Raw genomic sequence first — 25436 nt, 5'->3', positions numbered from 1 at the left:
TCACAAAATCACACCTTTACTGAACTAAATTTAATTTTTCTCCACTCAGTTAATTTTGAAAAACAGTTTATGACGTCACATAGTATATGAGCAGATTTTTGCTTTTAATTTCAGTTTTTACTAATGAATTTATTGTAGCTCATTAACTTTTATTTACAAATTTGAACTCACAATAAACATTTTCAATATTTGCATTTTTTCAATATACCAATTAAAGTTAAAACATTATTATTATCTCTTTAGGTTTGTTCCAAAGTTCCAACATAAACTTTTGGACGGTCCAGAAACCGTCACGAAACTACTTGTACCGTTTGTTGTACGCATGTTCGTAATTGTATCGCCCAGTTATCGTCCCATGACGGTAATTTGGAAACCGATGTTGGAACGGTTACCTGAGTGTTAACTGATTTATCTATCAATATGTATATTGTTGTTGGTATATCCAATGAAAAAAGCTAAAGACGTATGCCGTAGATATATTAATATTATGTGACACATGACATAAGCTCGAAACAAATGACAATCAATGAAAAACCCTATTTCCCGATTAATGAAATGATCATCACGAAACCGTCACTAAAAGATCACAATTCTTGTTGGAACAGTGGGAAGGACGATCCGATGACGATAATATTTTTGTTGGAACGTATTTTGTTTACTGCGCAGGAGCGTTACCGTTTCTTGACGGTTCTCGGTCGTGTTGGAACAAACCTTTTATTAAACATTTTTCGGATGACAGACGAAAAATCCACCTACCTTCCTTTGACATCTTGTCATACATTTCTGGCACCAATCTGTCTGACAATCAGTTGGTCGTTTAACTTTCACTAGAACAAAAGTACCTTGTGCAATTTTCGAGCAAGGATGAAATACATACACATGTGATCTTTATAATCTTAAGACATCGACTTAATGTCGACTACTTTATAACATATTATGTAACAATAATGTAATTTAGAGGTTTTTACACCTATTGAAGTGGCTAGTAACAATTACTTGTACACTGGACGTAAATAACCACATTTTCAACTGTCAAAATTTCACCCCTTTGCTTTTTAATCAAAATGGTTCACTTATTTCCAGGTTTACACTGAAGATGGTCAGTTTGACCGAAAACGTTTTGTACTTCCACTCCCTTGTGAATAAATTTTAAGAATTTTAATAAATTCATATACCTATATACAACAGTAGTGTTTACTTTATTCCACGTTGTCAAACAGTTTTAACAAACAAGTTCTAGTTTAAAATATATGAGAGTGCATGCTGGTGAAAAACTATCATCTGCAACTGCTGAATTCTTCGGATCCCAGGAAAGTCCTAATTAGCCTCCAGAACAGCAAGCACTTACTATCCCCTGGGATAGTTCAAATCTTACAGGACGAACCAAAATTTATGCCAGCTATCATTCCACATTTCTGCTTTAATCAAAAGTTCCACTTGATGAAATTACTTTTAAAATGAAGATTAGTAATAAAGGTTAGTATTACAAAACCTTTTTATATTGTCTTTTCAAAATTTACTACATTTTTAACCTAAATTAGAGGAACAGCTATGCAAAGCTCTTGCCTCTTCCAAAGTCTAGAACATTCTCATCTAAATTCAATTTTTTAGAAAAAAGACTAAGTTTTCACTCTAATGGCATACAGCATATCCCACCAGAATAAATGGTTATTCATTTTCAATTTTTTAGGCTTGGCGTCCTTTTACTGCCAATGAAAATTAAATAAAATTAACAATTCATGCTTTGAAAATTCAAATGCACTACCAATCAAAATAATTTGGACATTTTTGACATTTAGCCAAAATGGTAATTTTGATCTAAATTTGGAAAATAAGCCTAAATGGTGATTTTACTCAATTATCTGAGTAAAATTGAATCTGTGGATTGAATAAAATGAACTTTTTAGATTGTTTTCATATAATTTTCTTCTTTAAATATGCTTCCTTTAAAGTTTTATCGACTCTTTATGCGAAGCATGTCACTACACTTTATAGTCCTTTTGTAATTACACTTGCACATTGAAATCTAAATATTTTAACAATTAATATGAATAAAGTATTGTAATAACTTCCAAATTACTCACAAATAAATAATCAATTGAATATGCATTAGCCATTTCCAGGAAAATCATTTTATACGTTAAAATTGATATCGACTTTTGACATTTGTCAAAGTTCTGATTCTAATGAATTATTTTCAACTTTTTGGTAAAATTTCCACTAATAATCTCTAATATTGGTCTAACCATTGTTCTCAATTTTTAGATTGAAGTCTATTTTAACATAATTTCATAAATTTTCACACTTTTCATAAAATCCTCATGCCAGGGCCGCTAAATTACAGTATGGGCCATTCCACGAACATACGCCTGTTTTGGATTACTTCGACAACGAAGATTTTACTGTGCAAAATAAGAAGTACGAAAGTAAATGGCGCTAATAATTATTCCAATGAACAACAATGTAATTTGCAATTAACTTTCGTTCTTCTTATTTTGCACAGTAAAATATTTGTTGTCGGAGTAATCCAAAACAGGCGTATGTTCGTGGAATAGGGTATACCTACCTACGTTTTAAAAAATTATAGTATAGTATTTTTACTACAAAAACGTTATTACGTAGGTCAAAATTTTTGACGTAAGAGAACTGTCAAAACATTAGATTGTGACTTTTCATTATTGCTATGTTTATTATAAACACGGCAATAATGAAAAGTCACATTCTAATGTTTTGACAGTTCTCTTACGTCAAAAATTTTGACCTACGTAATAACGTTTTTGTAGTAAAAATACTATACCTAATGTGCGTCCTACGACCTTGACTTTACAGTACAGGTTCTTATGACCAACAGTGATGCCAAATTTTATCAGAAACTTTTCCATAGGATAAATAATTGACATTTTGCGGCAGTCAGGGGTTCTAAAACATTTTTTTTTTTCGAAAAATACCTTTATGTGAACAAAATAAAAATAACTTTGTATAAAACATTTATATAATCATGTATTTAAGCGCATAAATATGTTAAACCTTAATAAATACGTAGGTACCTACAGAAATAATTAAAATAGATTTAAACTATACAGAGTTGGGATAAAGTATGGAACCAAGCAAATATCTTTGAAACGAACAAAACAATATTTATGAAACTTTGCATGCAAGTACAGTACCGCAAAAGTCATTTGATGCCATATTTTTTGTTACCAATCCACTTCCGGTTTCACCGGAAATACCCTTAACTTATTTGCTTTAAATGGGACACCCTGTATATTTTTGCAGGTTTTAAAAGAACTTGTTATTTTTAATTCATACATACCAAGTTTGGAAGAAAAAAACTATTAAAACAAGAAGTAAATCTCTTTACAGTTAAAAAATAGGTTAATTTATTTACGTTTGACCAACGATATTAAAAATAAAAAAAAATCATTTCAAATGTTGAAGATGCTTCCGTTTCACCTCCTGACAACGTGCAAGCCTACAAATAAATTCGTGAGTCACTATTTGCAAGATTTATCCACGTATTAGTAGTTCACATTCATCAATTATTCTTTGTCTTAAATCCTGCAAGCATGTTGGTCGCCTAACGTAAATGCGTGATTTTAGATAACCCCAAAGAAAAAATCTAACGGGTTGAGGTCTGGAGAACGAGCGGGCCACTCTACGAATCCTCTACGTCCAATCCATCGATTTGGAAAATCCACCTCCCAAAAATGAAAATTCACCATAACCGATTTATCATTAATATTTCAATACGATATTTTTCACTTAAATGAACCATTTTTAATACTCATTTCTGTCAATTAGTTCAGTAACGGTTTTACCTACTATACTAAATTCAAATAAGTCATGCAGTGCATGTAATCAACAATTTTAGTCTACAAGTCTACAGTATAGATGGTACTCGTTTATTTCCTACTACGTTGTATTAATACAAAAAATTATCTACAGACACTTTTTAACAATTTTTTTCTTCCAAATTTGGTATGTATGAATTAAAAATAACAAGTTCTTTTAAAATCAGCAAAAATATACAGGGTGTCCCATTTAAATTAAATAAGTTAAGGGTATTTCCGGAAGGAAGGAAGTCTAGTAGTAACAAAAAATATGGCATCAGATGCCTTTTGCGTCACTGTACTTGTATGCAAAGTTTCAAAAATATTGTTCTTTTTTTTTCAAAGATATTTGCTTGGTTCCATACTTTGTCCCAACCCAGTATATTTTAGCTTCTTTCTATAGTCCCGTCTTCCTCACTTTCACTGCAACTGTCGTATGGTGTAAACACATTAAAAGGACATTAATTTCATCTTGGAAATCAGTCATTAAGAATAACAATAAACTGCAATTAGTATCCAAATATTCCAAATAAGTAATGAGTTACTCAATACTCAATCAGTAATAATTTTAAGCTTATTTAATATTCTTTGTTATAATTTAATTTAGGTGAACTGAACATCAACAATTATACTTTATTTATTCTCAACTGTAGGACCTGGTAGGACAATATAAAACTTTACTTGCACTTGACTGACAATCTATTTTATATTTTTCTTGGCATTAGTTCAGAACTGTCTATACTGTCAATACATAAATTAACAACCATAGAACAACATCCACTTTTAATGTTGAATATTCTATTCTTAACCAAAAAAAGTTATTACGCATATCGAATATAAAATTGCTGATTACTTTTCGAAAATGACTATCACTCACAAAAATACAATGAAAAATATTGTTTTACTTGATTAACATAATTATACTTAATTTAACATTTTTAGGGACCTACATTTTTAGGACCTTGGTAATATCCGATTGAAAATTCTTTTAAAGAAAATCGGCATCGCCGCGCTAAAAACTCCCATAAGGATTGTATTGCCGTATGTTCGTGTACTGTAAAGTCAAGGTGGGACAGACAATAGATGAGATACATTTTTTCGCAATAAAAATTGGTAATGGTTCTTCGTTGTTTTTATGAAACTATTACATTGACAGTTTATTCGAAATCAATAGATTATTGAAAATTCACTAATGTTTTAATAAGTTGTCATAACCAATCATTTCGAAAAAAGTAATATAATCAATATAATATCTGTTTATATTAACAGGACATATTATTATACCGAAACAATGGTTACTCTCCACCTTTTGTGCTATCCCTAAAAATACAAACGCTAAATATTGCAGTGAATACAGAACAATATCATTAATAAGTCACACTCTCAAATTATTCTTGAAAATAATACATGGTCGTATAAATAAAAAAACTGGAAGAAGGAATAGATGCTAGCCAGTTTGGGTCCAAAAACGGACTAGGAACCAGAGAGGCGTTATTTGCTTTTAATGTGTTAGCTCAAAGATGCATGGATATGAATGTGGATGTGCATGTGTGTTACTTTGATTTTGAGAAAGCATTTAACAAGCTAAGACATGAAAAATTAGTCCAAATTCTAAAGACCAAGGACATAGACAAAAGCGACTTACGAATAATAATAGCTATTTGTATAACAAGGGATATTGCTATTTGTATAACTGTAAAATTCATAACAGATCACAAACCTAATGTAAGTATCATGAGTAAGCAAATCAGTCAAATTAGTTCTCCTAGGTTGCAACGGCTAAAATTGAAGCTACTGAAATATGATATACACATTCAGTATGTACCTGGTAAATATTTACATATTGCTGATTATTTGTCTAGAAACGTAAGTGATGAAAGTGTGGAGAATGATGCTGATATAAATGAAATGGTGCATTCATTAGAAAAGCATTTAAGAAGGAGTGATACTAGAAAGATTCAGTTTAAAGCAGAAACAGTAAAAGATAATGTACTGAGTAAAGTCATTGAGTGTTGTCTGAGAGGGTGGAAGAATACAAAGTATGAAGGAGAGATGAAAGTTTTTCACAAGTTAAGAACTGAGTTGTTTGTTAATGATAATCTTTTATTTTTCAATGATAGAATTGTTGTACCTAAAGTTTTGCGAAAAGAAATGCTTCAAATTGTACATGAAGGTCATTTTGGTATAAATCGTTCAAGAGATCGAGCAAAAGATGTCTTATTTTGGCCAGGGATGAGTGTGGATATTGCGAATGAGATACAGAGTTGCAAAATTTGTGAAAAGTATAGATATGCAAATAGTAAAGAGCCATTAATATCTCATGATGTCCCGGAATTGCCATTTCAAAAATTGGGTGCTGATATTATGGAACATGGTGGCAAAGCTTATTTGGTTGTTGCTGATTATTTAACGAAGTGGCTAGAAATAATCCCTATAAGAGGTAAACAATCGTCTGATGTTATAAATGCACTCAAGCAGATATTTGCAACACATGGTATACCAGATGTAATTATAGCTGATAATATGCCTTTTGGATCGTACGAATGCAAAAAGTTTGCAGATAAATTTGAGTTTAAATTTCAAACTAGTAGCCCCCATTACCCTCGATCGAATGGTTTAGCTGAGAGGTTTGTACAAATATCTAAAAATATTATTAAAAAATCAGATGACATGTGGGTTGCTCTAATGAACTATCGTAATACTCCTGTTACTGATCTCAAGAGGTCACCAGCTGAACTTTTATTTGGCAGAAAACTTAAAACTAAATTACCATTTGTTGAAAAGCAAAATGATAATATCAAAGAAGTTAGGTCAAAATTAGAAAAAAGAAATAATACTTATAAGGAATATTATGATATGCAGACAAGAAATAGGCCCGAATATAAGCAAGGTGAAAATGTGGTATACAAGGACAATAATCAATGGAGTCCGGCTGTTATTGTCAATAAACATGAGGCTCCAAGGTCTTATTTAATTAATAATGGTAAAAATATCTTAAGAAGAAACAGCTACCACTTGCGTAAGTCAAAAATTGATCATGATATTAGGCAAACTCAGAATTTAAGTGATGACAATGATGATACACCTAGTTGTAGTAAAGATCAGAGTTCTAGCAGTTCAGAATGGGACATGAGGTTGAGACCATCACGTACTATCATACAGCCTGCTAAGTATTCTGATTATATTTTGTATTAGTAGAGTTTACTCTGATTGTATTTTGTATTAGCACAGTTTTGTTTCATTAAAGTTAGTTGTTTTGTAAAAAAAAATATGGAAAAGGGTAATGTAGTAATGTAGTAAAAATGTAGTAATAGGCCATGATAAAGAAGAAGAGGCGTGACTTGGCACAATGAAGTTAGATATAGGTTAGAAGGTTAGAACATATAAGATGTAACGTAGAGATTGTAAATCCTACTTTTATTAAATATAATATTTAATAAATACCTGAGTATTATTATTACAGAAAGTGCTACTTTTCCTCCCGAGAATGAAGTTTACTGCAGTAATTATTTTTATTATTAATTTATAAGTAAATATTATTATTTTTAAATAATTTATTTATGTAACTAACTGACAAAATTTTTTAAAGCACTAAAACTAACAAGTAGGTACAGTATAACTGTCAACTGTCAAATATAAGTCAAATTATTAATGTAAACATTGTTAAATCAAAATAACAATTTACTCTTTTTACCATTCTTTAAAATACAGGGTGCTCTATATATAAACGTTAAAATGTATACATACATACTTACGTAATAGATAATAAAATATTGCATAGGGCGTCAATAAGTTATTTCATCAATGACATACCATGACGTCACTTTCAAGCAATACAATCCCTACAATGTGCTCCCTACAATCAGGTCAGGAAAAGTATACTTTCGGTAGAGGTAGGTGGAAAAAACTTTACTGGAATTAAAGAGCACAAATCGTAATAGATAACGAACCCAGTCCAGAAAATGAAATCAGGAGAGGAGTTAGGCAGAGATGTATTATGTCTCCATTACTATTTAATGTATAGTGAAGCTATATGACCCATTGCCACTTGAGCCTTGCTATACGTAGGTCGGACATGTTGCCCGAGATAATCCCGAAAAATGGACACAGAGACTAACAAACTGGAGACTAACAAACTGGAGACCAAGAGAGAACAGGCGATTAGTAGGCAGACCGCAGAAGAGGTGGGCAGATGATATCAAACAAGTCGCGGGCAAACAGTGGATGAGAATTGCCAAGAGTAGAAATCGATGGAAGCAAATGGAAGAGGCCTATGTCCAGCAGTGGACGAACACAGGCTGAAGAAGAAGAAGAAGAAGAAGAAGCTATATGTGAAGAAGCATTATTATCTCAAAGTCAAGGAATAATAATTAACGAAAGATCTATTAACAACATAAGATGTGCAGATAACACCGTGTTATGGCAAGGTCTGCTGAACAACTCCAAGTAAGGTAGGTGTATACAATATCGCCATGTTTGCAATTCCGCCAGTTTCCTATATTTCTGTTGTCAGGCTACTTGAGTAAAGATGGCGTTGGGGGTACCTTCTCTTACTATGAACTTAGTGTTGTGGTAGAAGCACATATGATTATAACCTAAAATTTCAGTTTCATGTGCCCACATAACAATTTCATGTTCTTAGTATATTCATAGAACATATTTTTCAGAAAAAGTATATGCTGAGAATATGCGTAATTACCATTGGGAATGTGCAGAGCAGATGCTGAGTATATACTACATTACAGTACTTAAACGTTCTATGTATATACTTAGAATGTACTACCGCACTTCTTTTCAGTATATACCAAGAATATCCGTTTTAGAACATTCTAATGAGGTGCTGTAAACCTTCTATTTATATACTTAGAATGTACTACGGCACATCTTTTTAGTATATAGGAAGAATGTACTTTTTAGTATATGGGAAGAATATTCCAAGGAAGTGCTATATATTGCTCAGAAGTATGTTTTCAGCATCACCGAATCTCCATCCTAGGTTCTACTTTCTACTAAATTTACATATTACATATGGGAATGCAGTTTGTACATTCTACAATATTACTTAAAAAGTAAATATGAAATATATAAATTTTAGTTAGTTATATAAATATTATATAGGTAAGTAGGTATATATATATTTAAAATATAAAGGAAAAGATTCCTCTAGTGGATTCCTCTGGAGTCTGTCAGTTTGAGGCCAAGATGAAGACCACTTTGTAATACCGTTGCAATTTAATTTCTTGTGACATCGACTTATTGTCGACATTTTTGTAGCCTAAATGGCATAATTATTATTACACTAAGGTCTTTTGACCTAAATATGTAGCTAGTTCCAACTACTTTGGATCTGAAGTTTCTACCACCTGATGATGGACTGATTGGTCCGAAAACGTTTGTGATTTTATCCATCTTGGATCATTTTTAGAAAAAATTTTTTAATAAATTATATACCACCTACCTACATGTGAGGTTTTTACTTCATTAGTAAGTAAATATATATATTTAGTTTATTTGCATATAAAAATAAAAATGCTGAATATATAAATACCTATAATACCCAAATATATATTATGTAAAATATGTATGTAAATAACTAAAATTTATATTTTGTTTATATGTACCTATATACATACTTACTATTTAAGTAATACAGTGGAACCCCGATAAGTCGGCCCCCGATAACCCGGAAGTCCGGCTAACCCGGACCGATTTTTATCAGACAAACATTACAACAATAAAAATGTATGTCCTTTATGCTGGATTTTCCAATTTCTTTTCAACATCTTAAAATATTTTCTTTTATCTATCCTTATAAACATATTGTTCGAATACTGTAATATCTTATATTTTTCAGGCTAATTTTATTTATCATAATAAACTTTCTTCGTAAAAATTTGTCCATTTAGCGAATTCCTTAGTTCATTCGTTTCAATTTTCAATGTCAAACACATTATACAATGAGAGATAATGCGTATTTGTGTAATTTGATACATAATATACCTTAGTAAAAATGACTGGCATGGCTCTTTGTCGTGTTATCGAAACCAACTGTATTATCTGTAGTATCCTTTATTTACTTGAAACTGTCTAGCATTGTTTAGAAAAGACTATTAAAAAATTATTTTTCAAACAATGGTCCTAGTCTTCACTCTTATTAAATAACATAAGTTCGTTCTCGTTGCGAGACGGTATTGTGTGTGTGTAGTAAAGTCGCATTTTTCGTTCCGTTCTGTAATCGTTCGTAAATATATTCAGATTTTGTGTTTGCGTCTACGTAATGGCAATAAAACTTAAAATGTTGTTTTTGTTTCAAAACAAAAGACAGTTTGGACAATCGGTGCAAAGCTAAGAAAGCTAAAAATGAGACTCTCGACGACGCTTTGTATGTGTGGAACGCGAACGTGGTTTACAAGTGTCTGTGTGCCAATTATAACGGAGTTTATCTGTAAGCATACCATATTTTAATAATTTTTACCATTTTCTCCGGCTAACCCGAATTTTCGATAACCCGGATCGGCCGCGGTCCCGATTAATCCGAGTTAACGGGGTTCCACTGTATTGAAGTACCAAAATGAATTTTTTATTTGTAAGTTGACCGCAAACAAAATAAAAAGGTTAATTATGCATGTTCCTATTCCTTGTAGAAATACTGGGTCTTCCTCATAACACAGCACAGACCAAAATACACATCCCACATTCCCGAGTCCCGCATAGACAGTGATAGTGTTGACTATAGATACAAATGCCAAATGCCTAACTGTTTTTCATATTTTGTATTTTGCCTTTGTTCCCAACCCCTTACCCCTTATGCAGGTATGCAGCGGTCGTTTCCTCATTGTTTGTGGGTTTTGGCTCAGCTTTGTCAATTCCATGTAAAAATAAAATTCTAAGAATACTTATGATAAACTTATTAAATCAAAATAGTAAATGCATTTCAATGATGAAAGCGAAACGAGAATTTCTCCTTTTTCGTTAATACAATTAATTTTTAAACATTTTTACCATACAATTAAAAACAATTTTAAATAATGAATTCGGTAGTTCAATAGTACTGCCTACATAAATTTTTAAATTTTATTAATTATTCATAACTAAGTTTATAATCTATAGGCTAACATTATTCTTCTTATCCATACACATATTCCTTTTAAGATATTTTAAAAGTACTTATAAGTATGTGTCAAGTATATACTTTTATGGAATATTTGATAAAGGTATATTCTAAGAATAAACTTTTTTGAATATTCCGAGATACTACTTACACGAATGTACTCAGTATATTCGGTACGAGAATATTCCTTAAAGTATATGCAAAGAACATGAAATTTAGAATGTTTTTTATGGTACATGCTAGGCTTGTACTACGCATATACTAAAAAGAATATAAAATCAATGGGAAAGTCCCCGAAAAGAATATACTCCGACGAATGTTGGTAGTATATGCTTTGAACATGATGTGAACATCATTGTTATGTGGGTGTCGTTTAACCGCCACTGGAATATTGTGAGTTGTTTCTTATAAAAAGTTCTAGTATTTGGTTAGCTGCTCCAGACTCAAATTGCCGGTAAGTGTTTTTGTCCATTTTTACAAAATTGATAGGGATCCTTTCCGTTGCTGATAATATAAAAATAATTTTTTTCTATGTATTTTTACCGGTGCTTTTTTCACGAAAACAAATTACGTCATTGTTGCTAATACCGCCATTCTTAATGGTTTGCAATATCGCCATTGGCGATATTGTCAAATCAGTTATCACTCTTGGCGATATTACTAGCAATTACAAAGTGACTACAGAATATGATAATAAATGTTTTTATTTCAGAATAATTATGCCAAACAAACGAAATAAAGGTATTAGAGGCAAATGGAGGGAAGAAAACATGCAAAATGCAATATTAGCTTTTGGAAATGGACAATCCGTTAATTCAGCAAGTAAGGAGTTTCAGGTGGCCAGAGGTACTTTAAGGGATTATTTAAAGAAACATCTTACCTCAAAATGTTCCATGGGACGAAAATCTATTCTTACGGATAATCAAGAGGAAGATTTATGCAATAGAATAATTCGATTGGCTGAAGTAGGATATTCACTAACAGCCAAAGTTTTGCGGCATTGTGTTTTCAATTTTTGCAACACTAACAATATCGAAACTGCCTTTAACAAAGATTATATGATGGCTGGGCGATTTTGGCTCAAAGGATTCCTAATTAGACATCCACAAATAAGAAACAGACGCGCTCAAAGCATGCACCCAGCAATGGCGCAAAAACTGAACAAATTCATTGTGAATGATCATTTCAAAAAATTAGAAAATATAATGAATAACTTTATAACATGGACTTTATGGCATAGATGCAGTGCATCTATAACATGGACGAAAAAGGCTGCAGATTGTCACTGCATCACCAACAATCTGTATTAGCAAAGAAAGGTGCGAAGAGAGTACATCTGGTAGCGAACGAGCATGGTCAAAATGTTACACTAGTGTCATGTGGTAACGCTTTGGGTGCCGCCATTCCGCCTTTGATATTGTATAAAGGAAAGAGAATGAAGCCGGAATGGGCAGATTCGCTCCCACCGGGTAGTATGGCACTAATGACGGCCAAGGGAAGTATGACCATAGAAACATTTAAGCAATGGTTACAACATTTTTCGCAATATAGAACTCCTGGACCTTGCCTTTTAATATTTGATGGTGCCAAGTGCCATTTAGATTATTCCATTGTAACTGTCGCCAGTGAACTCGGCATCACCTTGATTGCTTGCCAAGTAATACAACGCACGAGCTTCAGCCGATGGATAAGGCGGTATTTCGTAGCTTCGAACATTACTGGGATGAGGAAGTTTTAAAGTATTGGGCAAGGTATAAGGAACGGTCAATCACAAAACAACGCTTTGGAATAATTTTTTCTATAGTTTGGGACAAATGTATGACTCCATCTAACATAAAGTCTGGTTTCTCGGCTACAGGCATTTATCCCTATAACTCTGACATTCTTCCTCCAGAAGCATTTGCTCCAAGTAGCGTAACAGAAGATAAGAATGTTGAAGGTCCAGGACTACAAGATATTCTGCAACATAATGAAAAGCAACCAGTTAGAGTCATCACTCCACCCCCAGGGCCATCAAATGTTAGTAGAAAACTTCCGGTAACCGAATTAAGGGACAATAGTGATTCAGAGGATGATGATGAGTCTGAAGCAAATGAAGATGAGAATAATGAATATGAAGATGACGAATATGAGCCAACTAAAGAAGTTTCCTTTAATGAAATGCTTGAAACACCTGAAATGGTACATAAGTATGGTACAAGGAAGAAAAAGACAGTATTAAATAGTCGCGCACAGGTCGTCACAAAAGACCTTTTTAATAGGAGTACTGACTTCGTGCCAGAAAAAACTTTGACACCAAAAGTGTCTGAGAAAAATTCTAAAACTAGGAAAGTCGAAATACGAAGAAACGAACACAAAAGCAAGGATGAAAGTTGGTATTGTAAAGCTTGCAAAGAAGATCGAGTGGCCGACATTCGTCTCTGCGTTACGTGCAAATGCTACATGTATGATGAATGCCTGGGACTTACAAAAGACGACATAATTGCAGCATACATATATGTCCTTATTGTTCATAAGTATCGTTAATAAAACATGTTTGGTTTGGTGTAAAATTTATTTAATTACCCATTTCCATTCCATATTCCATATTAAAAATAAACCTATGCTAAAATGTAACCCCTGGCGATATTGACAACAGTGGTTGACAATATCGCCATTTGACGTTATTTTTAAAAAGGCCCTAATTAATTAGTGATCATTAGGATAATCAAATTAAGAGGTCATCATTTGTTGGTATATAGTATAGGCCATAAAATGACGACTCGGCGTTTTCTTTGTTTTAATATTTAATCCTACAAATGTGCGATATTTCTTAACATGGCGATATTGTATACACATACCTTATTTCTAAACAAAACAAAAAGTTTCTTTGAAAAAGATGGACTAAAAATGAATATAAAAAAGACCAAATACATGATAATAACAAATAATACAAATATCGATATTTGTATTATTTAGTAATATTTAATATTATTTACCGATAGTTTGTGGCAAAACATAAGACGATCCACAGGACAATAAATTTTAGGATTTGGTATTATCTTAAGGGTTATAAATAACAAATTTTAACAGAAATTTCTCTATTTCACGTTGCGTTTAATCATGGACGTATAAACACAGATGGACTCAGTTATTAGAGAGTTATCAAGTAACCCTAGGAGAATACGGTAACGCTATTTTACTGTATACTTTACATGTTATTTATAACGTTACCGTATTCTCATAGAGTTACTTGATAACTCTCTATTTACATAAAATTGTGAAGCCAAAATTATTTGAAAAGGTCACAATCTAGGCTCCTTCACATGTTGTCACGTTTTTTATTAAAATTTCTTATTCGCGTATCGCTGGAAATGTTACTTCTTATTTTATACTCTACAGATGCTATCAAACTTAAATAATAATTTTTCAGTTATATTAATTTACATATTCACGCCTATTCTGTAACTCATTTCGATGATAGAAGTCAGTAAAATCGAATAGAAGTGGCCAAGTCGAATAGAAATAGTCCAAATCCGTATTCCATAACTACTTCGGAATCTCTACAATCGTAATGTGAATAGAAATCACTTCGACAGCATTTACCCTGTCGAGATGAGATTTCGATTATCGGAATTGTGGATGACGCAAGCGCATTTTGTTTTGTTTTGACGTTTATATTTTATATATAAAAATAATTGATTACTACTTATTTTATAATTATTTATAGTGTTTGTACCTTTTTTAGCTGCTTAATTTTTAGTCTGTCATGTTATTTGTAATTATATATTTAATTTAGACATGTTGTACGAGTATGAATTGGACCTTGGACCTAACCTTATTTATTTGCTATTTGGCTTGGCACATGAATGAACGTTTGCCTCTCGCAGTGTTGCCATAATTTTGTTGGTAATTTCTTGTACAATTTCAATCAACGGTATAATGTACAAGAATAGCATACGATAGACTTCTGATGCGTTGATGGATAAATATATTATACCAGTATCATTGTATAACTAGACTCCTTTCTTAAACAATGCCAGTATACTTGTATATTTATCAGTCAACGCTCATAGTCTGAACAAATTATAGAAAAGATGCCATTTTTTGGAAAATTTGTTTAGCAGTTATTTCAGCTCTAATTGAATCTTAAAGATTGCATATTATTAGTAATATCGATTTTAAATTATATTTTAATAATAATGAATTAGTAACATCAATTTAAATATCTTTGATTTAAAACCATTTATACTTCTTATCTTCACTTATCTTTTTTATTTATCAGTTTATCTTCTTTTTTATATCAATTTTAATTAACTTTAATACTTTATTTATTTTTCAAAACTTGAGGATAGTATGAAAACATTGAGGATATGGCAACGATGTCATATTTTAAATTTAGATCCAGTCACAGAACAATAATTTCGCTAGTTAATGCGGGGTTGCCACCACCTCAGAACCGCGTGAAATAGAAGTCAGGGATTTCGATTACGATATGAGTTACAGAATACCAATCCAAACACAAAAATGATGCGATAGATATCAAACATTCCGATTTTGGGTAATTACGATTCGACTTGGTCATTTCTATTCGATTTGTTAAAAGTTACAGAATAGGGCTGATTGAATTGTAATTAAAATATCAAGTGTTCATATCATTGAAAAATAGATATCAAAAAATTATTGTATATTATGTAGAAGCACTGAAAACTATTTATGAATGGCAACGGTGTTTACATTTCTCTGTCTTTACAAACGTCTTGTAAGTTGTCAAAAGTTTGTTTACTTTTTAAGTTAGATGAGGAAGAGTTGTTTTTCGCTATTTTGGGTCTATTTTTTTGTGAAAAGTGAAATACAATTATCATAATAATGGTGCTAGAGCAGTGGTTCCCAACCTTTTATGTCTGGCGACACACCTTCTGATGTTTTTTCATATTCACGACCCATCCCTTACCCATGATGATATATAATGTACCTAGGCTACTCAGCTACTGTAAGGGCCACGCTGCGACCCACCTGAAACCTGCCCGCGACCCACCTGAAACCTGCCCGCGACCCACTAGTGGTGTATTGGGATTCACAGCATCTGTTAGTAAGGATCCTATTAAGAGCAAGACAATTTCTTTTAATATTTAAATGTCCTTGGTAAACAAATACGCTTTGTTCCTACACATGACTGACCCAGATTACTACACAAGTGTATCAGTTATCGATACTGCAAGGTCAGCTTTTCAGTGTCACATATTATTCTTTATTTATAATCAAGCTGATTCGGCATTTATAATACAAACACTTTCACTTTTATATATACAAAACATAGACAGGGAATTCCACATTCTAAATTCGTTGCGTAAAGACTCAGCATTGATATTTGAGACCCCAGAGGGTGAACATACATTAGCCACCAACTCTTTACCGTAGTTACTCCGAATTGTGAATAAATGAATATACCGTAAGTAGTGTTTACTTCATCAACCCCTATAGTAGGGGGTAACCAACCCCCAACCAGCTGAGATGGTCCAGATGATGAGGAACCACCATAGTGGGTCGCGACCCACTGATTGGGAAACGCTGTGCATTGCATTTGCAACATTTCATTTGTAAGGACTGTTTATTTACATTATAGAGGATGAGGAAGTGTGTTTATATTTTAAAATATGTCTTTCATAGGCGTCCCATGATTGGGTTCCTTCATACTAATGCATCAAATAAGATATTAGTTCATTAAAGTACTATAGACATTTTTAAATTGTAACCCTAACAACACACAACATTCCAGGAATGTACTACCAAAGTTCTATCAATATTTGAATGTCCTGGACATTTAGGGAACATTCGGTGAACATCTGATTAAATTATTCCTGGAATGCTACCATAAGACATTCTGTGAACATACTACCAATGTTCCTATATGTTCATTTTCAAATTCACGGCGCATGTATTTGTGCATGGTGCTTAGAGAGGGCATCACGTGACTAAAAACGACCAATGACCTCACTTCGGACTTCGGCCTCGCTCGGTGCTTCGGCCATCTTAGCATGCATCTTGGCCTTGGCCGCCTTGCCGTGCGTGATCATTGTTTGTTTTTATTTGTGCTTTTTAAGAATATTTTTTTAATTGGGATACTTTTATAATAACTTTAATAGTATTATTAACATAGTGCATAAAATCAGTTGTAGTAGCAGAAGCAATGTAGATAAAAAATCTACAGGAATAACATTTCATTCAAAGGTTAGTATGCAAATATATAAACAAAGGCATGCCCCTATTTCAGAAAATATCCATTTATTATTTTAATAATTGCGAATAAGCCACAAACTTGCTTATTCCTAACTAAAATAGTAAATAGAGATAATAACAAACGGATTATTTGTAAAATTAAATTTTTTTTTTTGCGTTTTTGCTAATGTATGCGTTTATAAACAGGATGGTGTAGACCACACACTATAATAGTACCAACTAATGAATACACAGTATGAATAGTATAGTCGGTTCGCTAAACTTAGTCTCAGACACAACTGGCTAGTGATTTTTAGTAAATAATTTTGACAATTTGGTAAAATTGGCAAAAAAATAATAACTAAATATAGTATTTTTACTACAAAAACGTTATTACGTAGGTCAACATTTTTGACGTAAGAGAACTGTCAAAACATTAGATTGTGACTTTTATAAAAACATGGCAATAATGAAAAGTCACATTCTAATGTTTTGACAGTTCTCTTACGTCAAAAATTTTGACCTACGTAATAACGTTTTTGTAGTAAAAATACTGTAGTTAGTAATTTTGGCAAAATTGGCCAAAAACAAAAAAATTACCTACTAAAATCACTAGCCAGTTGTGTCTAGGGAAACGACTATACTAATAAACAATTTCTAAGCTGCTTTGTATAATATTTTGTGAGTTCATTAATCATATTTTTTATTTAAAACTAAAATTTGTTAATAATGCTCAGTAATGCATATATTTTGTATTTTTAGCTTTCCAGAAGATCCTGCGAAGAAGGCATGAAGTATTGATCAGATTTGTTAATAGAGCAGTATGTTCAAAACATTTTTTAGAAAAAGATATTGACAGAACTTCACTTTCAACTGTTCGTTTGAGAGACTGTGCTGTTCCAATAGCTTATATCACACAGGTAATATGCTTAACCCAATTAATAATACAATTACTAATATACAGTTGGAAAAATTAAAGAATAGGGCTTTTCATTTACAGTCATTTGTTTCGAGCTTCTGTCATATGTCGTATAAATCGTGTTGTATTAATATTATACACAGATTATATAACATATGATAGAAGCTTGAAGCAAATGACAATCGATGAAAAGCCCTATAGGGCTTTGTTCATTGTTATTTGTTTCGAGCTTCTGTCATGTGTCACATATATTAATATATCTACGTCATACGTCTTTGGTTTGTATCATTGGTTATATCAATAACGTATGACGTAGATATATTAATATTATGTGACACATGACAGAAGCTCGAAACAAATGACTGTGAATGAAAAGCCCTATAACCATGAACGATCACATCAATCACTTATTTTGTATTTGCTGTCTTTTGCTATAAATCACAAACGTTTGTTATAGAAAAAGATCATCATCATCATCATCATTAGCTTGACAGCCCTTTCTGGGTCTTGGCCTGTTCCAGGATTCTTCTCCACTCTGATCTGTTTAGTGCTTTTTTCTCCAGTTTTTTATTTTTAAGGTTTTTATATCATTTTCTATTTGTTCTAAAATAGAAAAAGATAGCAAATACAAAATAAGTGATTGATGTGATCGTTCATGGGTATACGCTGTGAGCTCATACGTAGAAGGGATATTTACAAATTCGCGAGTGCCAGTAGTGACAAAGTCTGTAAAGGATTACTGGAAATTTGACATAAATGTCAAAGTGATTAATTTAAAATTAAAATTAAAAACCTTAATTATAAAAAATATTAGTTTGTGAAAGCTGTGTTATATATTTTTACTTTAAATATACTTACGTTTTAAATACTGAATTTAAGTTTTTTTAATGTTCCGTAATATCTAATTATAAATTAATGTATTAATCTTACCGCCATATACACGATAATTGTGAAAGTATACGAAGTAAGAAATTCATATTTTATCAATAGAACGTCAAAATGATTAGCAAAATCTTAAAAAAATCGATTATAATGTAATTACTTTTTTGCGTTGTAAATAATAAGCGATAACAATTAATTAATAAATTTAAAAATTACCAGTGAAAGTTGATTAGTAATCCGCTAGGAGCGACACCAGCGAAGCTCACAGCGTATAGGGCTTTTCATTCACAGTCATTTGTTTCGAGCTTTTGTCATGTGTCACATAATATTAATATATCTACGACATACGTTATTGGTATATACAATAATACAAACCAAAGACATATGACGTAGATATATTAATATTATGTGACACATGACAGAAGCTCGAAACAAATGACAATCGATGAAAAGCCCTATTCTTTCATTTTTCCAACTGTAGATACCGTTGCTCTTCATTATCTACATCAGAGATCTAAGTTGACATTGTTGCCCAATTACAAAAAATTTTTGAATTCATTTTAAGTCCAATATATCACATAATTATTGCGAAGTAGATTATACAAGAAAACAGATTAATATTGAATGTAAATAAATAAAAACATCAAGACAAAAGATAAATAAAAACAAAATAGAAAACAAGAATTAAGTTATAATCTTAAGTTGAAGTAAATAATAAAAACAATAAATATAATAAAACAAAATACTTATTTGTTTGTGAAAAAGCTATTTCTTTGTGGCATTTTTGTAATTATTGTAACTATTTTAATGGGGAAATAAGCCACAATTTACTTGAAAAAATAACTTTATTATGGTTTCTACTTCCACATCAGACGTCGTTGTCAAAATACAAAATGTTTTATTATTTTCTTTATTAAAGATTATTTATTATTTATTTAAATATTATTATTATTTATGCATATTATTACCTGTAAATATTTCTTTTGATTGTTAATTGTAAAGGATAGAAAAATTACCATTCATTTTATTTTCTTTTAGAAACAGCTGAGAGAAGTGGTCTACAAAAAACCAGGAAGGAAATGGAATACGTGGCTATGAAAGGCAAAAGAAAGGTTTACAAAGCAAATGTGACACATTTTTTTATAGGAATATCAGTAAACTACATTAAAAAAATGTATGAAAAGATTTTTTGCAATAAAAATGTTTATATTTATCAAGGATGTATTATTTGGTATGGCCACATATCGTCAGTGATGTGACAATACCTCCTATCTGTTTTTTCATGAGATTTGTAAGATAGACTAAAAACTTGTTTGGGCCACCTCCTGTTTTCATATATTTTTTGACTTGTTTTGCAGTAAATTTAACTATCTATTTACTACAAAACAAGTCAGAACTTACGTATGAAAACAGGAGGTGACCTTAAAAAATGTTTTTCGTCTCCTGCAAACCTCATGAAAAAAGATATAGGAGGTATTGTCACATCACTGACGATATATTACAGAGAATGTCTAAAAAATATACTGTGAATGTTCAAAGAACGTTCGTAGACATTCATGGAATGTTCCAACAAGACATTTAGTCTAAAAAATATACTGTGAATGTCCAAAGAACATTCATGGAATGTTCCAACATTCATGGAATGTCCCAACAAGACATTCAGTCTAAAAAATATACTGTGAATGTCCAAAGAACATTCGTATACATTCATGGAATGTTCCAACAAGACATTAAGTCTAAAGCATATACTGTGAATGTCCAAAGAACATTCGTAGACATTCATGGAATGTTCCAACAGAACATTCTAAGAATATTTAAAATGCTGACACAGCACTTTCCTGGGACTTTCCAGGGACATTCGTGTGCATTTGGGGACATTCCAGGAATGTTTTCAATGTCCTGTGAGTACATTCTAGGAACATTCCTGGAATGTTTTGTGTTATTAGGGAAGTATTTAGACATAGTTATACTCTGTTTTTTTAAATTAAATTCTTTGAACGTATTTTTATAAATTATATTACTACCTACAATTATTAACGTCTGAATAATTATCCCCACGAGAAAAAATTCAAGCACGCTTATGTTCATTGAGGAAGAGTCATATTCTATCGAAGCTTCAAAACACTATATGTGTTCAAGGTATCTTATTGCTGGGTCCATCTGTGTTTGTACGTCCATGCGTTTAAACTATTTCACGTTGCGTTGAATTCCGTCTTCAGTTTTTATCTTTTTCTGTTACATTCTTCTATTTCACTCAGAATGTCGCGCCACGTTCCGTCGGAATTATTTTTGATAACCAAACCCACCTAAGGCGTAAGGGTAAACTACACCAACAACCATGATAACATAAACCAAAGGCTTTTCCCATCTAGCTCAAATTTGACTTCTTGAATCATGATTTATTAATTTTGTTATCGTTATGTTACATTATACTGATTTAACATGTATTTATTATTTTAGGTGTCTCTTGCGAAGACATGCAAAATGATGCAAGCAATCTATTAAACTATACTGGAAATAATTTGAACAAAAACTTAACTGCTACTACGGATGTGAAAACTGAAGAAAATCTTTTTAGATGTGAATTTTGCTCCAAACAATTAACAAGAAGTTCTACTTTAAAAAGACATTTGAGAGTGCATACCGGAGAAAAACCATTTAGATGTGAAATATGCACCAAACAGTTTTCAACAAACAAATATTTAACTAGACATATGAGAGTGCATACTGGTGAAAAACCATTTGAGTGTAAAATATGCGCCAAACATTTTTTAATGAAACAACATTTAAAATCGCATATGACAGTGCATACTGGTGAAAAACCATTTAGATGTGAAATTTGCAGCAAAGGGAAAATGCATACTGGGGAAAGACCTTTTTCCTGTGAAATATGCAACAAAGAGTTTTCATACAGTTCGCACATAAAAGTGCACATGAGAGTGCATACTGGTGAAAAATTTACATGTGAAATTTGCGCTAAAGAATATGCAGATAGTAAAGGTTTAAAAAGACACATGACAGTGCATACTGGTGAAAAACCTTTTACGTGTAACGTATGCAGCAAACAGTGTTCACATAGGTAGTTCTACTTTACAATTACATGTAAGAGTGCATACTGGTGAAAAACCATTTGAATGTGAAATTTGCAGCAAACAGTTTTCAATCAAACAAGATTTAAAAAGACACATGAACGTGCATACTGGTGAAAAACCATTTGAGTGTAAAATATGCGCCAAACATTTTTCAAGAAAGTCAGTTTTAAAGAGTCATTTGACAGTGCACACGGGTGAAAAGCCTTTCACCTGTAACGTATGCAGAAAACAGTTTTCACATAGTTCTACTTTACGAGCACATATGACAGTGCATACTGATGAAAAACCATTTGTTTGTGAAATTTGCGCGAAACGATTTTCATTGAAGAAACAGTTAAAATCACATATGAAGGTGCATACTGGTGAAAAACCTTTCACATGCAAAATATGCTCCAAACAGTTTTCTTACAAGTGTAGCTTAACAGCACATATGAAAACACATACTAGTAGAACGAGACAGAGTGCTATATGAAAGAAATGTCGTTTTGACACACGTTTTAAAAGACGGACTTAATACTATTAAGAGGATCGGTACGTATTTTCGGCTCCAATGCTATTCAAATGGGGATTCATTTTTTTCGAATCCTGAGAAAACTAATAAGTATTTTTGAAAAGTTTAAACGCAGAATGAAAGATTACGTTATTACCGAGGGCCGAAAGTCCCTGAGAACTTCTGTAATGTTTATTTTAATAAGTTACAGGGGTGCAAAACTAAGAGAAAATGTAGTGTGATTTTTAATTTCAAATATCTCATTCGAAAGAAACTTCTTATATATTCTAAGGAACTTTCGGCCCTCGATAATAATTTAGTCTTTAATTTTGTGTTTAAATTTTTTAAAAATATTTATTAGTTTTTTCAGGATTCGAAAAAAATGGACAATCCATGGCTCCGTGGAAATCGAACATTCGCTATCTTTGTCATACAACGCACTCATTCGAATATAATGTTATGACAAGACTCAAGACAGTGACAAGTAGAGATGTGTCCGACCTTTTTTGGATTTTGATATAGCAGTTCATTCTGCTACTGCTTTTTAACGCTTTTACGATGATAATAAAATCAATCAAAGAGTTGTTTAATAAATAGTATTGATAGTGTATTTGAATAATAATAATTGATGTAAGGCGTACAATTAATAAAAAGTTATTTATTGTTTATATATTATTTATGGAAAATCCAAGTATTTCAAGTCATTAAAGTTCAAATAAAAGTATTATTTTATAAGAGTTTGTTCCGATAACCGTAACTAGGTACGAGTTTAGCTATAAAGTAAAGTGACCGTGGTGGCATAAAATGTAGTAAATGCTAATGCTTCAAGTACGTACTACATTTTTGAAGATTTCACTACACTTAAAAAGCATTTGCTTTTCTCCGTAGTATTTGCTACTATTTACCAGCCTACATAGAAGAATGTACTACGCTTTTGAAATATGTGCTTGTTTAGTAGTATTTTGCTTCAGTTTAAGTGAAGTTGGTGGGTGGACGTCTTCGGCGTAGGTATTTTTTTGTTACAATATGGCAGCAGGAGGCAGAGGGACTTACCAAAACTACTTACTACTTATCAAAAACTAAAATATACTATAAAACTTTATTAATATATTTGTATATAATTTAGGACTTTTTATAATAAAAATAACAGCTGACTAACTAGAAATTTTTTTTATTTAGCTAATGCCTCGACAACTAATGGGCATTGGCATGGTGATGGTACAGTGGATTTTACCAATTAGGTAGCTAGTGTTATGTGTAGTGTGTGTGTTGAGTAAGTGTCTTGTTACTTTGCAAAGTCGATGTCATTGTCTTTGCAGAGACGCTAATTGTATCCGAACGTCTGCGGTCCCTCCGGTGGGTACCGATCCCACAAGGATAGAAACTATTTTCATTTATTAATTTATAATAAACGAAAAATTCTCTACCCTGGTGAGATTCGAACTCACGACCATTCGGTCCTTTCGATCCAAAGGTAGGCGCTCTTAAAACTGAGCCACAGAGGGAGTTTAACTAGAAATTAATATGACTGTAAACAAAAACCAAACTTTTTTATATTTTAACTGGGGAACAAAAATGACCAACTATTTTTAATTTTTATCAGTTTTATATTTAATATTTGTATATAATATTTTGTCATCCACTGATTTTAACATCTGCATGTCTGGATCATATTCTTCAAACAATTATTTCGCATTTTACATTAGAAACAAGCAAACACAACATTTGTTGTTTTGCAAAGTTATATATATGTATTATAATTAGACCCGGTCTTTTCACCTCCGAATAAATATTTATTAGGAAGTTTATCCGGCAGATTACATGTAAATCTGTCAAATAAACCTCCGAATAACTTTTATTCGGAGGTGAAAAGACCGGGCCTCAGATATTTTAGTTTTCCATCGTTAGCTTCTAACAGGCTCACCGAATGCCGGTGGGTACCGATCCCACAAGGATAGAAACTATTTTCATTTATTAATTTATAATAAACGAAAAATTCTCTACCCTGGTGAGATTCGAACTCACGACCATTCGGTCCTTTCGATCCAAAGGTAGGCGCTCTTAAAACTGAGCCACAGAGGGAGTTTAACTAGAAATTAATATGACTGTAAACAAAAACCAAACTTTTTTATATTTTAACTGGGGAACAAAAATGACCAACTATTTTTAATTTTAATCAGTTTTATATTTAATATTTGTATATAATATTTTGTCATCCACTGATTTTAACATCTGCATGTCTGGATCATATTCTTCAAACAATTATTTCGCATTTTACATTATAAACAAACAAACACAACATTTGTTGTTTTGCAAAGTTATATATATGTATTATAATTAGGCCCGGTCTTTTCACCTCCGAATAAATATTTATTAGGAAGTTTATCCGGCAGATTACATGTAAATCTGTCAAATAAACCTCCGAATAACTTTTATTCGGAGGTGAAAAGACTGGGCCTCAGATATTTTAGTTTTCCATCGTTAGCTTCTAACAGGCTCACCGAATGCCAGAACTCTTCAATAACACCTGAAATAGGTACTGATTGCACTGCTACTTGAAATCTGCAAGTTTGTTACACCAGAATCCAGTTTCATTTCTGTTTAATATTCATCATCTACGTCCTGGGGCTAGATTCCGTGCACTGTAGATATCTACAGTTCGCTTTCTATCGATGTCAATTGTCGTGAAAATATTTGAATTTTTAGCTTTAATTGAATTATTTTCTAGTTTTGCTAGTTGATGCTGAAGTGACACTTAGTAAAACAAGAAAATATTTGAATTAAAACTAAAAATTCAAATATATTGATATTGATAGAAAGCGGTCGGCGGTGTTAGCGATTGTACACAGAATCCCACCCCTGAATCTTATTTTCGGTAATGACATTGGGAAATTGTAACAAAATGTCTAAAAAT

General features: G+C 32.0%; 2 protein-coding genes and 1 long non-coding RNA gene across 5 annotated transcripts in view; all 3 read left to right on the top strand.

The window, feature by feature from the left end:
- Positions 1-25436, top strand: part of LOC114336990 (zinc finger protein 91-like) — a 251669-nt gene that overhangs the window by 147603 nt on the left and 78630 nt on the right. The window contains exons 4-8 of the mRNA XM_050660069.1: positions 8629-8672; positions 11654-11763; positions 12836-13312; positions 21401-21604; positions 22002-22394. Of these exons, the coding sequence (XP_050516026.1) occupies positions 8629-8672; positions 11654-11763; positions 12836-13312; positions 21401-21604; positions 22002-22394 (1228 nt within the window). The remainder of the gene's footprint in view (positions 1-8628; positions 8673-11653; positions 11764-12835; positions 13313-21400; positions 21605-22001; positions 22395-25436) is intronic.
- Positions 1083-22265, top strand: LOC114336974 (gastrula zinc finger protein XlCGF71.1-like). 2 transcript variants are annotated; one of them, XM_028287349.2, is made up of 2 exons: positions 1083-1476; positions 21401-22265. In XM_028287349.2, exons 1-2 carry the CDS (start codon positions 1458-1460, stop codon positions 22021-22023), a joined length of 642 nt encoding a protein of 213 aa, XP_028143150.1. In that variant the 5' UTR covers positions 1083-1457; the 3' UTR covers positions 22024-22265. The 2 variants fall into 2 exon arrangements, with proteins under 2 accessions (XP_028143150.1, XP_028143149.1); XM_028287348.2 differs by lacking the exon at positions 1083-1476 and adding an exon at positions 15286-16012.
- Positions 17661-20153, top strand: LOC126892642 (uncharacterized). Of its 2 annotated transcripts, XR_007700937.1 has the most exons (3): positions 17681-17820; positions 17902-18059; positions 19979-20153. It is a non-coding gene; the product is annotated as an uncharacterized LOC126892642 (long non-coding RNA). The 2 variants fall into 2 exon arrangements; XR_007700936.1 differs by having other exon boundaries at positions 17661-18059.

The sequence above is a fragment of the Diabrotica virgifera genome, chromosome 9 (assembly GCF_917563875.1).
Source record: "Diabrotica virgifera virgifera chromosome 9, PGI_DIABVI_V3a".
Taxonomy (NCBI): Eukaryota; Metazoa; Arthropoda; class Insecta; order Coleoptera; family Chrysomelidae; genus Diabrotica; species Diabrotica virgifera.
This window is presented reverse-complemented; position numbering and strand designations above follow the sequence as displayed.